The following is a 15,674-nucleotide window of genomic DNA, read 5'->3' as shown; positions in this document are numbered from 1 at the left end:
GCGAGAGGGGGGGGGGGGGGGGGCTGTAGGTTACAGCGTGCTCGCGGGCTATGCAGCGTAATCTCTAAACGCACGCGTAATCCTTGTGGCATATTCTCGTCTGAATCTGCATTCATTCTAAGAGATAGTCATGCTTTCTAGATAGCTTGCATGGATGGAATTCATGAGCGTTTGTAACTTTTAATTATACCTAATGTCTTGCATATCTGAGTCAATTATTTCGCCTAAAGAAACTATGAATTCATAGCTTATCTTTCATGTGGGCGAGCGCCACGGCTCGCCTATAATAGCACTGTATAGCGCACTTTTCAACCGGATTATCCTGTTGCACGATGTATTTTAGTCCTTGTGCAATTATATTCCGAGCCACATTCACTACTTGATAATAAGAACAGAACTTTGACTGACAGAACACGACGGCTCCTTCAACAAGGATGATTGCGTGTAGTAATGAATGTTTTCAAAATGACATCAAATGGTGTATTCCAACACACCAATTTCATGCACAGGAATTAATTTTATGCATGCGGCACTATAATAAAAGTCTCTTCAATGCTTCGCAGTCACAATGAACATAGCATATATAATTGTGCTCTATTTATTTACGAAATCTGGCCGCTTCGTTGCAGCTTTAGTAGGGAGTACTCTAACATTTGATCGCATGTCTGCGTTGGTTGACGCGAAAATTCAATTTTTCGTTCAGTGTGGTGATACGTTGCTAATCAAGGGGGTGTTCAGCTGTGAGAGTTGGATGTTTAAAAAAAAAAGAAGCGTTCATTGGGGTCTTATATCGATTCCTAAGACGACTTTGACGGCGAAAGCTTTAATGTGTTCTCACTTCATTACTTCACGTCACTTAATATGCGATTGCTTGCTTGTGTAGGTTAATTACTTGAATAACTACTATTTGGTCATAATTTGGTTTATTGTTTTCTTACTTGATGTTACCGAGTCTTTAATTGATCCTAATTAGTATGTAACTGCTCTTTGAAACTCTTAATTAGTCTTATTTTGGCGTGACCAGTCTTAACACGGAGCCTCGAGTTGGTGTTAAGTAGTCTCTATTACAGTTCGCAACCCTTACATTTAATTTATCGTAATTATTCTTAGTTACTTAGTAATTCACTTTAGCACGTTTTAATAAAGGTGTCGTATGATGTCCGTGTTCTGGTCTTGTTGATTACCCTAATTACATTTATTTAGTCTTTGGGACTCTTTAATTACTCTTAATTACTTTTAGCTACTGGGTGCTTAATTCACTTTTACATGCTTTATTGAACGGTATAGGTGTAGTGTGCCGCTTTCTCATTTTTGCTACGGCAAGTGTTGTCCACGATGGTCACATTTCGCAACTAACGAGCCAGTTAAGCGTTTCGCTTTAAAAGGCGCCGATGCCCAGTAACGCGCACGCACAGCAAAGCTTATGCTCCATCGCGTGCACACATGCGCACACAGCGTTTTAGAGACCGCATCCGCACAGTCCCCCTGTGACAACGCTAAAAGGCACCCAACGACATTCCTTTGGAGCAAGGCAACACCTATTTAGATGCACTGGGGAGCGAGGCGGGCTTGCTAGGGAGACCGCGCATGCGCAGACCCTGGCACTACTTTTTCCGCCGGCGAAAGGCCACCGGTCCGGCGTTCAGAGCTATTTTGTGGGCACCTGTACATGCTTTCCTCTCGTCCGCCGACACCTTTGTGACTAGGACTAGAGCTCGCGCACGGTGCCTTTGCCCGTGCGGGGAGCGCGTACTTTGTGCTGATCCTTTTTCCCGATGCTAAGCTGACGAGCGGTGCCATAGTGCTCGTGCGAGGTCGTACCACGCCGAGCCGCACTTGCCGAAAGCCTAAGCCAAAGGATATTGCTCGAGCTCTCGCAAGTTGACCCATTGGTTATCGCCAGAGCAAGTAGCATAGCTGCCAGGACTTCTCCTAGCGGCGTGTCCCAGCTTGAGCCTGTGCTCTCGCTGCGATGTGCTATAGGCGCCCGTTATTGTATTTTCGCCCTGGTGCGGGACCCCCTTTGTAGCACGCCCTTTGGTCCCGTCCCTTTGGTCCCACACCAAGTCGTAAATTTTGAGCAGATACTTTGCCGTGTTTCCCCATAATTTTCAGATTAAAAAAAAAAAAAACGTTTTTGGGTGGAACAAATTTCGGGCGATACAATTTTTTGTGCCGTCCCGAGAGATTTCCATCGTTGAGATTCTACTGGTCGATTTACAACGAACGCTTGTATAGTGCCTCCCTCTACACCATTGGCTGCGTGGCTTACACAAGCTATCACCTTTCTGGCACAGGAGTACCTGGCGGAGTTGGTAGACTCTGCATTGAAGAACTGTACCAGCGAAACCTTAAACTGAGGCCTTCGCTGAAAAAAGTCTTCATCTTTTGTGAAAATGCCATGACTGGTTATAATTCAAATCAAAAATAGGTCCTCTTGTAATGAGATTTATATAGAGGAGATAAGTCTTGCAGCAGCCTAGCAGCAGCGAACACCCGAGCTCTCTTGTAATCACATCACGGGTCTTCTTTCTTAGAGCTGCTGCTCAAAACATGAGGCGCGTCTGCTTTATTACACTCTCAAAAGCCATAGTAGCTTAGTCAAATAGAATCATCATTGGATTTAGTCTCTGTGCAAGAAATTATGACAGCAGCATGACAGAGGCTGTGAGAAAAAGAGGCATATCACATTGTTTCAAACATCTGACAATTCTGGTGGATAACATCCAGTGGATAGCAGCGTGGTACAGGCATAGAATGCCTTAACCTTCTACCGTATTTTCCGGTCTATAAATTGCACCATTGTATAGGACGCACCCCCCTCAAAACGGCAGTTTTTCCGAAAGAAAACGTATATAAGTTACACTGGTGTATAAGAGGCACCTGTTCATTCGGAAAGCGATTTTAAAAAATTGCAGTGACTTTTCACTTCTTGAACGCGGGTCACGTGCAAGCGTATGGGTGCCATTCCTATACAATTGCGATAGCAATGATATAGACACTGCAGGCGCGCATTTCTACCGTCGTGGTCACCCCGGTGTTCCATATAAAGTCCAAGAGTGATAACATCGCCCCGCGTGCCGTATGCGGTATGTGCAAGAGAAAGCATACGATGGCGAGTCAAATCGCGCACAAGGGAGGAAAGCGGGAAGGCAGCGCAGCAGGGATGGGGGATGGCTTGTACTCTAGTAGCAACTGCGTAGTGTGCACAGCGGCGCGTGCCTATCTTGAAAGCGATCTGCCTGTATAAGCCGCACCGTTCTCAAGATACACCGACGAAAAGATCAGAAAAAAAAAAAAACACGCAACTTATACACCGGAAAATACGGTACATGAAGTTTTTGAGGTTATATTTCTATATTTGATAACACAGGCTCGTGATACTATACTAAGGTCACCAGATGAAAACTTGCTGCTGGTGTCTGCAACAGCCGACATTACGGCACGGACCAGGAAACCATTTCTGCCCTCTTAACCACATGCTATGAAAACTGCTGTGGGTTCTGTTTGATGCAATGCCAGCGGTTGCGCAGAGAGCGTGTTGGCGCATGCACGGAATGACCACACCCACTTGCCAAAAAGGATCGGCTTTCTCCCTTTTGTGCCCGAATAACCCGACCATTAGGTGGCATTAGCAGCGCAACACTCGCACCATCTCTCTTACTAATCTACAGTACAGACCACTTATAACGTAACCGCTTATAGTGCAGGACCGGATATAGTGCGGTCTTTTCAGACTCCCAGTTGATTTTCCCATAGCACTCCATGCATACACGTATCGCTTATAGTGCAGTTGCGGGAAACGAAATACCGGTTACAGTGCGGCTGCCTGGGAGTACGTAAGTCAGCGGAGACGGCGAACGCTCCCCTCAAACGGGCGCCCCAAGGAGTGCTCGAGGAAGAAAGAGAGACGAAGTGGAGGAGAAGGGCACGTGGTGCAAACGAACAGCCAGTGAGGCTGAAACCAGAATTTTGAGTGCGAGTCGTGAAATATCACGGCGCGCATAGCGAGCGAGGGCCGCGAAACAAGTTTGTATGGGTGTTCTGTCGCGTTCGCTTCACGATGACGGCAGTAAACGCAACTTCAGGGAGCGGGCGGCGCCGGCACATTACGGCAAAGGGCGCACGCGGAGACCGTGGAATGTGAGGGAGGAGGGCGGCAGGGAAGCGGATTTCGCCTGGCAACTCCGCCGCATCGGTGGCTCCCCTCGCCCTCCCTTCGTAGCTCCCTCACTTTCGACTGTCACCGTGCGCGCCCGCCGCCGCTGGGCCGCTCCAGCCGGCAGGCGCCAGCTCCCCGAAGTTTCGTTTTCTGCCATTATAGGGAAGCGGGCGTTTGCCGGCGTGGGCAGTTTCGTTGACCAGCTCGGGACAGCGCCGCTGCTTCCCTCTGCACCGTAGCCGCAGCGTGCAAGGTCAACTCGTGACTAGAAAGTAGAGGAAGCATAAAGGAGAAGGAAGGGTTCACTGCCATTTTCTACGCGTGGCTATGGTAGCGTGGCTGAGACGTTGGCACGTACACGCATGTTCCGGCGCAACGCAGAATCGGCGACCTTGCCATTTGAGAGAGGGTGAAATTTCCGCCACGTTTTTTTTTCTTTCTTTTTTTTGTTTTGTTCGCGCGCGACATTGAGGAGGGTGTCCTAACCTTTTACTCTACAGCGGTGCCGGAGCAATGCCGGTCGGAGGCGCCGCCGCGTGATTTGGTTCGAATTAACGAGATTCGACTGTAAATTGAATGCAAACGTTCTAGCCGCATTCCTGGACTGTCGCATACGCGTGGCGGCTCGTTGCACATGTTTTGCATATGTGCGGGCCTTGAAAATTGTTGCTTTGGTTATAGTGCGGTACCGCTTATAGTGCGGATATTCACGACTCTGGCGACTTACGTCATAAGCGGTCTACACTGTACAACCACCCCGACCGCCGCCAACAGAAAGCCACAAGGCAAAGCTGGATTACAGAAGATGCGAGCCATTCAAGAAAAAACAATATCAGGGGATGGCATTCAGAATAAATACTTGCATTTTGTTAAATCTAGATGCAGATCCATTTCTTCTGTGACAGCAAATGAAGTTGAGAATTTATTACAAAATTTCCACTCCTTAAATCCTGCATTTTATCATGTCACGAACTTTTATCACTGCCAGAATGTCCCAGCAACTGCTCTCACAAGGGGCAATAATCAACAGATCACCTGCTTTTGCCTTTATGTAGTGCCTCAATAAATGGCTGCAGCAGCTAGTCACAGAGAGCAACGGTGGAATGAGCACCGGGCAATGTGCTAGTTGTTCAATAAACAAGTGTCAAGAAGAGCCAGTTTCATCCAGAGGAAGCATTCAAAGCTTTCTGCTTTGTGAGAAGATGTCCTTGAATGCCAGACACATTCCACTCCTTTCATAAGAGGTGTTGAAGGGGGCCCCTTCAACAGCCTTCACCAGAAAAAGAAAAGGTGAAGCCCCACACTCACATAATTCATCAAGGCTGATGTTGATGCGTCCCTCACGCTCGTCCTTGTACTCTTCCCATGCCAGCTTGCGCTCCTCCTCAGTGAGTTCCTCTGAAGTAATGTTCTGGAGCAAGGAGTCATGCTCGTGGTAGGACACAATCCAATCCTTGTTGCGAATCAATAGTTCTGCTAGCAGCCGGTCCTAAAAACGAAATAAAACACGATGGAACAGGAAAAGACACAGTGAGTCAGCACCAGTCCCGCTGTTGTTGCTTGAAGAGAGGAAGAAATGAAACAGCGTGCCTTGGGAGCAGTTTTGAGAACAAATAAAGGTGCTTTTTGAGGCACGTGAGGAGCAACTCCTTTTCTGGAGCAGGTAAGCAAAGTTTAGGTAACAAATTAAAGCACCTTACTCTGCTGAAAACACATCACTGAAAGCCAAGCGCTAGCATCTGTTCAGTCAAATGAGTTTTTGTAACAGCAACTTGTTAAAAAATTACTTTAAAAAAAGAAAAAGAAAGAAAGAGGAAATGATAGAGCACTCTTTTTAATGGAACAGAGCAATGCTGTCAAGAACTGGAGTAAATCATTATCGTGTTTTCTAACTGTGCACCAGGTTGTTTCTTTGCCATGGTGCTTGTATCATTTTCTACAACCACTATTAGAATGACCATAGACCCTTTTCTTGAAGCAGTTTTCTCTAGAGAAATGAGATGGTGCTTTTGATGGCGTGCTGCAGCATGTTGCCTCAGCGTAAGCAGACAAATACGAAACCATTATCGCTTCTGCCCTGCTACTGTGCAATCAGCTGTCGGAAATGCAACTGAGTGTTTACAAGCGCACTGTGGTCCATTCATGTTGCAAAATGTGGAACAGTAGAGAGGGAAGACGCTTGCAGTAGTTGGCTGCAAAGATAGTAACTGGCCTAATAGAGAATGCAATAAATCTGTTTGACCAAGTTTGACCATCTGTTTGACCGCGTATATGAACCACTGCTGCGTAAGGCCTACTTGTGTTGCCAGCCCTACCCGATGCATGGCTTTCCTCAAGGATAAAAAATGCACTAATCTGCTAGCGTTGTACCGCTAATTTTGTGGGGGTCTCGCACCTCAGAGGACTACCAACCACCTCGAGTACGGGCTTAGTGAATCACAGGGCTGCATCAACTGTCACCTCGCGTAATCTAGCGCCCCGCGGCATGCGCGCTTAGACCGCAAAAGGGGGCACAAAATGCTGCGCATGCATGAGAACACAGTATAGCCCTAAGTTAGCAGAAACTGTTGATTCTCTGCGGCGAAACACTGCGAGGATGGCTCCCGGCGACATGTCACTAGGAAAAGTCCCCGCAGCTATGCTGCTTGCTCTCGTAATAACCAATGGGCACACTTGCAAGAGCTCAGGCAATGTCGGTCGTCTTGCGCCTCCGATAAGTGCAGCTCGGCGTAGTGTTCGGAAAAGAATCAACACAAGGTATGCGCTCGCTGTACATGCAAAGGCACTGTAGGTGAGCGAGCTCAAGGGGCCACTTAAGGGGCCTCTTGTCCATTGGGCGGGTATGTGTACGTACCCAGTGCTCTCCTAGAGAGATCTCTCTCGTGCTTGCTCTAGCCTCCGCGCTGGCCACGCTGCTAAAGCGTTGCGGCCGCCGCGGTCGGCCATGCGAAGCGCCACTGCCACGAACCGGTTCAATGCGAAGGCTACCCTCGACAACCATTGCGAGTGGAAAGGGAGAGGTGTAGGGACAACAGAACAGGTGAATGCCCGCACGAAGGTGCCGGGGCATACCTCAATCCCCAAAATTTTCAAAGAAAGGACTTCAACCTCGGAGTGTCGGCAAGAGCGAGTATTGTTCGTTACACAGTGACAAAGAGAGTAGCACCATCTCCTGGCAAAGTAAGTTACTCGCACGCTATCTACAGTGGACTCTCGTCGATACAATCTTTACAGGAACTGGAAAATAAAGCATATCATCCGAAAATTCTTTTATCCAATGCGTTATCCAACCAAATCATATTATAGGGAAAAGAAAAAGAAACGTATTATCCTGAAAAACGTATTATGAAGAATTGTATCAACGAAATTCCACTGTATACATGTCTACACACATCCACTCCAATTCATATGTAAACTTACACCCCACTCTATCGCCAACGTAACAAGAATAAGTGAATGAGCGCACACTTGAATCGAATGGCCTAAGCATGGATGACGGCGACTACATTGACAACAAATGAATGTTGGAAGCTGAACGTTTCGTGAAGGTTCACATAGTAAACGAATAAGCGAGTGACTAGCGATAATACGTCTTTGCTACATGCTATTACAAAGTTCATGACATCTACTTTCCAAGCCTTGTGTGCAGCAAGAACAAATCTACTGCAGCTTAGCACACCTGCAAGCGATTAGGCAGAAAGTAAACAATAAGATAGTGACCGCACCGAGGAACTTTACTGAGTGACAAACATGACAAGTCACTGCTTTAAATTGTTTGCTCGATACAGGGAGAATGGTCGTACAGGCTTTACAATGCACGGACTACCGTGAAGCGCTGCTCACTGATCCTAACACGCAGCTATTATTTGCCAGATATGTAACATGTGCCACATATGTACTACAGTAAAAGCTCGTTAATTCGGATTTCACGGGACCGAAAAAAATGTCCGAATTAACCGAATGTCAAATTATCGAGGGTATCAAGTAAACAATAAACAAATGCTTACTACGTCAACACGCTCTTATTTGCAGTATGAATCAGCAAATTCTGTTTCTATTTTGCATAAACGCAATGCGGAAACTGCAATTCTCGTCATCTCGCGACTGATTCGAGCTCGCAGCGGCGAAGGTCTCGCGACTTCCTTCACATCGCAGCCGTGGCACACGTCTTCATCTGAGACGCGGTTTTCACTAGCACGCGCACATCCCGTTTATTTTTTCACCAATGTCGCCGGGTCGCCGCCCATCGCGATGTAGACGGTGCGCCTCTTCCTCTTCACAACTGCAATATCTCTCTCTTCATCCTCGACAGCTTTGCACTGAGTAAAAACGAAACTGTTGCTTGCCGCGACGGCGGCCGCTGTCAACGCGATCATGCACGGCGACCTTGCGGTTCTGAAGGCGCGCGGCCAATGCACGCAGAGTCAAACCGAAACTACCGTTTGCTGTAACTGCAGACAAAACCGCTGTCGATATCGACGCGATCAAGCATGGCGACTACCGAGTTATGAAAGCACGCGGCCGACGTGCGTACCGAGTCAAAATGAAACTACTGTTTGCCGCAACCACGGCGGACGGAATCGCGGCCGCTATCGTGACGATCATGGATGGTGACTACGCAGTCATGAAGGCACAAGGCCAACGCGGTGCAATGTGCGGCGGTAAACGCAAGCTTTAAAGGCACAAATAGGCACGAAGCCTTCCAGCGTTGTTGTCATTCCGGTACGATTTTTAGTGATGACTGCAGCGGTGCGAACTCCGTCGCTTCATTTCGGTGGACGATAACATTTTGGCTCGGTCCAATCATGTTTCGGAGGGTGGCGTGGCTTACAGAGCTATGGGTGCGGACTAGAGTGTACTAGACAATGGTCGAGTGGACCGAACGGCGCTCTGCCGCTGAGGCGCCGCGTGTGGCAAAATAGTGCGAGGGCGCTGCGAGCGAACTGGATTGAGGCGGAGACGCGCTCCGCGGCATATTCAACGTACTTTCGCTGCGGGCACCGAGGCCGATTGCGCATAGTCACACTTAAAATAGCGCTTTATTTCAACTGCAAATTTATGTTTACACCATTTTGCCAAACATATATATTTGAGGCATAGATTATACAAATTATACAACGCGACGTCTTCAATTTTGCTGTCGTTGTCAAGCGTGTCGTCTGCTAGCGAGTGCGCGTACGCTACGTGGACGTAGCGAACGCCCAGTTTTTCTCGCAGAACCTCTGTGCAGTACATTTTTTTAATTGTTTAATTGCTTCGGTGCGCTCATGACTCTTGACGGCCGGTGCCAAATGTAGTTTTAGCCAGGTGAACTGCTGTTTTTACCACTGTCTTCTAAAAGTAAATGGTATCTCCGCACCATGAAGGCTACGTAAAAAATTTTATTATTGATATCGTGTCATTTTACACGCGCTTCTTCTTGGTGGATATTGATCAGGGACAATGATCGAAGAAAACAATATTAGAGTGAAATAAACCAGGTTTATTAACTGTGTGGCGCCAAGAATGACCAATGTATTTCTAGGCAATTAAATCAAAGGGTACATAGACATGTATATTTATGATATATATATGGAAGGGAAAAAATAACAAATATTATAAATGCAATAATTTAAAAAGTGAGAACTCCCGACTGGAATAAGCGCACGTGTTTGCAGTAACAAACACACTTATTAGTGAATACTGGAAATAAAACTCTCATTTGCAGCAATAATATTCATAGCAGGCAAAGCCATCTTGTATATATATATGTATACACATACTCCGGCCGAAACGTCAGTCTGTAAATATGCCATAAACGTTCGTCTTTTTTTTCCCCTTTTTTTGAATATGCCTCCGAGTCTGGCGCGAAACCCTTCATGTTGTGTATATATATAAAATAACTGAACGGCTGCGTTCAGTTATCCGGTGCACTATCATAACGACCATAATGAAACATAGGAACGGCATGTCTTACATACACGCAGAGATATGTGCAGATCTGTTGCATTCGTTGAAGAAGTACGTACCACATGGGGCACCCAGTTTTAATGGGTTGCAAACATGGTGAGACTATCAAAAAAAAGTTTTCCTTGTCGGAATCAAGTTAGCAGATTTACAGGCTGCCCCAAAACGGGCGTTTATATTGAATTAGAGCTAGGAACTTGTTAAGCAGGACTTATTAACACCCGTCCGTTAATTCTCTCAGGAACTGTGCCTCTGCGCAACAGCCTCGACTCTCCGGCAGCAAAATCATTCGGAATAACAGTCCTCACTTGCATGCAGTCACTCACCTTTGTGATTTCAATAGTGCTGTTATGCGTTACATTCGAACGGAAATTACTATTCGGCGTCGTACAGTATATCAATGACACACACACACACACACACACATATATATATAACTGAACGCAGCCGTTTATAATATACAAGCTGCGGAGTTGAGTGGTCATACATTTGGGAACGGCATTACATTTATGCATGAAATATAGGATAAGCGTAACATGTTTTTCTCGGAAATAAGACTCGAGAATAATTTATGTTGTTTACACCCCCAGAAATAAGCTGAAGAACGCGGTCACCTGCTTTTTTCTTTTTCTTTTGGGGTTCTTTAACGTGCACCTAAATAGAAGTACACGAGTCTTTTTCCATTTCGTTCCCATCGAATTCTGTGACCTGGATTGAACTCGGGAGCTCCAGTTTAGCAGCTCAACGCCATATCCACACCATAGGCACTAATTAGGCTACCGCACAGGCTTTTTTTCTTTTTTTAAGTATCGACTGGAAAAAAAATTCCATGTACGGCTTACGGCCAAAGGTTAGCATATAGAATGGCTAACTAAAACCGTTTTCAGCGCTCGAGGTCCGACTGCAATAAATAACCCCGTACTAATTACTCCGCATTCTGTTTACTCCGCTTTCTTTCCTTCTCTTTTTTTTCTTTTTTTGAAGTATTGACAGGGGAAACAATTTCCACGTACAGCTTATATGGTCAAAGATGAGCACATAGTGTGGGAATCGGGAACGCTGCTGGGGCAACAGACGTTGTCGGTGTCGTCATGGCTGCCAACTCCTGCTTCACAAGGTTGCGCGCGCAGTTTGAACGTTGGGGATGGGGCGGAAACAACAGTGGATCTGTTGACTAACAAAAACTGTTTTCGGCGCTCGAGGTCATACCGCAATAAATGACCCCGTACCTATTACTCCGCACTCTGTTACGCGAGGAAGGCGGAAACTTGAATGGAATGTTGCGTTGCAGTTTACTCTTTTTTTTTTAATCTATAACAATGCGTCCCGTAAATCTGAGTACAAAGCGCCGGATGGGGCAGATACATGCCGTTTACTTGTTTGAAGCGGCAAGCAGGAAGGTTACATGTGTTTCTCCGTCTGCGTTTCACGAGACCTACTGATGGAAAACTATATGAGCAACAATACATACGAGAGATACATGCTGCTTGAAGAACGAGAAAAATATTTTTTCTCCAAAGGGAACTGTACAATAACAAGTAGAATGAAAGCCGACACTGCGGCCGCAATGCACGCGCAATCACCAAGCGGCATTAGAAAATAAAAAATAAATAAATAAGAGAAAGAAAAGCAATTTATTCTTAAGGCATAAATACATGTCATATGCAATTATGAGCCCCATTTGATCGGTATGAACACAAATACCAGCGCGCGAAGTAGTACGAATAACCCTGCCGCGCAGTATCGCCAGCAATTTCCAACGGCGCGACCTTGATGCGGCCCAATCCACTTCGACCGCAGCGCCACCCCAGTATTTTTCCACGTCGGGCGCCTCACTGCAATGCATGCGCCGCCCCAGCCGCTCGTCCCACTCGACCATATTCTAGTACACTCTAGCGCGGACCATTCGTGTTCGGAGGGGCGGAAGGGCAACAGCGGGACACAGGCGCGCGAGGCTGGCGATGCCGAGAAGAATGGAAAACAACGCACGGCGGCGTGGAATGGCTCATATTTCTTTTCTTTTCAAGGATTTCGTATTCCATTCCCTGTCGGCACGGACACTGAGTGAAAACGAAACTACTTTTTGCCGCAACCGCTGCGGATGAAAGCACGGCCGCTATCAACGCGATCACGGATGGCGACTACGCAGTTTTGAAGGCACGCGGCCAAAGCGGTGCTATGCGCGCCGGCAAACGCAAGAATAAATGCTTTAAAGCCTAAAATAGGCACGAAGAGTTCTGCGTTGCTGTCATTCCCGTGCGATTTCCACTGATGGCTATGGCGATGCGAACTCCGTCGCTTTGTTTCGGTGGACGCTAACGCCGTTATGGTAGAGTTCACTCTAGTCATGGCTCGTTTGCGTAGCACATTTGCGGCGCTCCGTGCTCGCCGAGCACCGAGAGTTGTCCAAATTAACCGATGTGCGGCCAAATACGTCCGAATTAACGAGTTTCATTGCATTAAATAATGCAAACGCCTGCCGGGACCAAAGGACGTGTCCAAATTAACCGATTTTCCAAATTAATGAGGGTTGAATTAATGAGCTTTTACTGTATATGCCACATATGTAACATACATGCCTCATATGTACTATTTGCCACATATGGTAGTCAGAGAGGCCTGATCAGGGTGATCAGGCTCTCTGACTATCAGGCTGATCAAACCACAGTTCTGACCACACACAGCATCACCACAAGAGACTATCACTCAAACGACTGGAAACCCTAACCATGTGAACGACATTTAGTCTGGCAACACCCCGTTCATTCCCACAGAGGACCTGTGCCTCCTCATTCTCTAATAAAGGACTTTCAATCAATCCAATTGTTTGCCAAATAAAGAACGAAGAGCACAAAAACCCTGACCCTGATTTAATTAATTTCGAGAGGTAGGAACACATTTCTAGGCCAGCTATTAGTACAAGCACCATATATGCTGCTCGTGCCGTTAGGACAAGATGTAATGAGCTCCTCTGAAGCTGTGGCCAAAGCATCGTGTAGTCCACCCAGTCACCATCTACGATTTCCACCGAATCAGAGGTTTGCTGAGCCACACCGGGTTTCATGCACACATATTTTAAACATGGCAAGGGAGGCCGCTGAGGCAAGCAATGGATGCATCACCTCAAGATGAAACATGGTGACCACCCACTGCAGAGCGGAGGAGCTACCTACGCTCGCGTGCTCTTTCGATTTAAGTTTATTCTCTCTCTCTCTCTCAATAACTTGTGATGACTCGCACTCAAAGGACACTGCCCAGCCATCACTCCATACCGCCTCGGGTATAGGGATGGTTGATTCATTTTCTTATTATTGCGATAGCAATTATATGGACACTCAAAGTGAATTTCTGCCGTCACCGTTCCCGTGAGGTTCCGTATGACGTCCAATGGCGATGAAATTGTCGCCAGGCGCCGTATGCTGTATGTGCGAGTGAAAACGCGCGAGGGACGCGCGCTTTCACGGGGAGCGAACGCATGGCGGAGAGCAAACGCGCATTCTGCGCTGTGCTCTCTGAAGGGCTGCAGAATTAAGTGTCTCTTTCCTACTTTGCAATCAACATATATATAGAGCAAACACGACTTCTTCCGTCACGCAAAAGCCCGTCAGAGACGGGAGGGAGGGGAGGCGACGTTTAGCTGCGGCACCAAATGCGTATTTATATAAAAACGTCGCAAGGCGAGAAGGTGGTAAAGACTTCCGACGCTGCTCAACGAGTGTCCCGTTCTGATCTCGTCGAAAACCTCCGAGCCGCTCCCAGAGGCACCGGCAACAGTCACCAACGTCACGCGCGTTTGGAGCGAACAAAACGCCGATGGCATCGACAACAGTTCTGCGCATTGCTGGTGCTGCTGCATGTCCAAGTTTACACAGCTTATAAAACTACTACCCTTACTCTGTATAGCTCTCTACTGATTTGCTATCGCAATTGATGCTTCGCCTTTCGGGTGAAACTGCAACATTTGTTTTAGCAAAGATTAATCATTCATCATTTTAGCCTTTCATCAATTATTCCCTTTAGATGTAGTTTCTTTCAACAATTAATTGATTAATAGAAATTTTCGCCAGCACATTAAAGAGGTTGAAACAGTGCAAGCCGCAACAGGTCCAGCTCTGTAAGAACCTATTTTAATGTTTGAGAGGTGGCACCAAGTTAGAAATCCAAGTGCATAAAGTTTGATAAAGAATAATCTTTAAAGACTAAATAGAGTTGGCACTAGTGGCCTTTGAATAGATAAACAATACAGTCGAACCCGACTATATCGAACCCGTTTACATCGAATTACCCCGTATATCGAACATTTTTGAACACCGTAATGTTACAATGAGAATATATAGCACAATTAGAGTTACATCAAACAAAAATAGCAGCCGCTATCGATATATCGAACTTCAAGCAGCACAAAACTACCACAGAAGTTGGCTTTCCCGCACAGCGAGCGCCGTATACGCGACTGGTGACCGGGCGAGCCGCCATTACCCCTCCCCCCCCCAACAAAGTAGTTTAGCCCAACTGTGTGCGTGCGTGACTGCTTTCGCTCCCTCGGACAGCCACCTCTTACTTGAAGTTGCATGATTGTGTGCGTAGTCGCGCCCTCGGAACGCAGCACTCGTCCGCTTCGCAAGAGATAGCTGCCGTGAAACGGCAGAACCTGCCAATATCCGCAAAGCTGGAAATCATCAGAAGAGTTGAACGTGGAGAAAAAAAGTCAGAGTCGCATCCCAAGAAGTACGCTGAGTACAAAAGTGAAAAATAAGGCCGACGTTAGGGCTAAGGCGGACAAGAGACCAGGTGCTACAGGCACCCAACGAGTATGCACGACTGCATATGAAGACGTGGAGGCAGCAGTGTACAAGTGGTTCATGGATGTTAGGTCGCGAAACATCCCGATTTCTGGCCCCATAATTGAACAGAAAGCGAAGGATTTCGCTTTCCTTCTGAACAGACCCGACTTCAAAGGTAGCTCAGGTTGGCTGCAGCGTTTTAAAGAGCGTCACAGAAAGCAGCGCAGTGCACGTCAGCAGCGTGCAGAAGTGGATTGAAGAGAATTGGAGCGACATCACGACAAGGTACCATCCCCGTGACATATTTAATGCCGATGAGACTGCTTTGTTCTGGCAAATGCTGCCGAACAAAACACTGGCGAGTCCCATGGCGGGAAAGTTAACAAAGCCAGAATATCGGTGTTGCTCGCCGCCAATGTCGATGGATCGAACAAGCTTCGACCAGTCGTGATAGGAAAGAGCAAATCGCCACGGTGCCTAAAGAACGCACTTTCTGTTCCTGTGATCTACAGGTCCAACGGGAAAGCTTGGATGACAAGCGAACTTTTTGGCAACTGGCTTAAGTAAGTCCTGGGACGATGACCTGGTAAGCGAAGGCAGAAAAATCTGGTTACTCGTTGCTAATTGCTTTGCGCATCATTGTAAGGTAAGCGTCAGCAATATCGAACTTCGTTTCCTGCCGCCGAATACAACCTCAGTGCTGCAGACCTTAGACCAAGGCGTCATTTGTGCACTGAAGGCGGGCTATAGAAAGCGCCTTGTGCAACGGCTTTTGCTAAACC

General features: G+C 47.0%; 1 protein-coding gene across 5 annotated transcripts in view; it reads right to left on the bottom strand.

Annotated features, from left to right (window-relative positions):
- The window catches only part of LOC119450203 (transcriptional regulator ATRX-like), a 140,049-nt gene that overhangs the window by 15,703 nt on the left and 108,672 nt on the right, over positions 1-15,674 (bottom strand). For all 5 annotated transcript variants that reach the window (XM_049665705.1, XM_049665706.1, XM_049665707.1 and 2 more), the window contains one exon: positions 5,471-5,651. In XM_049665705.1, the coding sequence (XP_049521662.1) occupies positions 5,471-5,651 (181 nt within the window). The remainder of the gene's footprint in view (positions 1-5,470; positions 5,652-15,674) is intronic.

The sequence above is a fragment of the Dermacentor silvarum genome, chromosome 4, assembly GCF_013339745.2.
Source record: "Dermacentor silvarum isolate Dsil-2018 chromosome 4, BIME_Dsil_1.4, whole genome shotgun sequence".
NCBI classification, from domain to species: domain Eukaryota; kingdom Metazoa; phylum Arthropoda; class Arachnida; order Ixodida; family Ixodidae; genus Dermacentor; species Dermacentor silvarum.
This window is presented reverse-complemented; position numbering and strand designations above follow the sequence as displayed.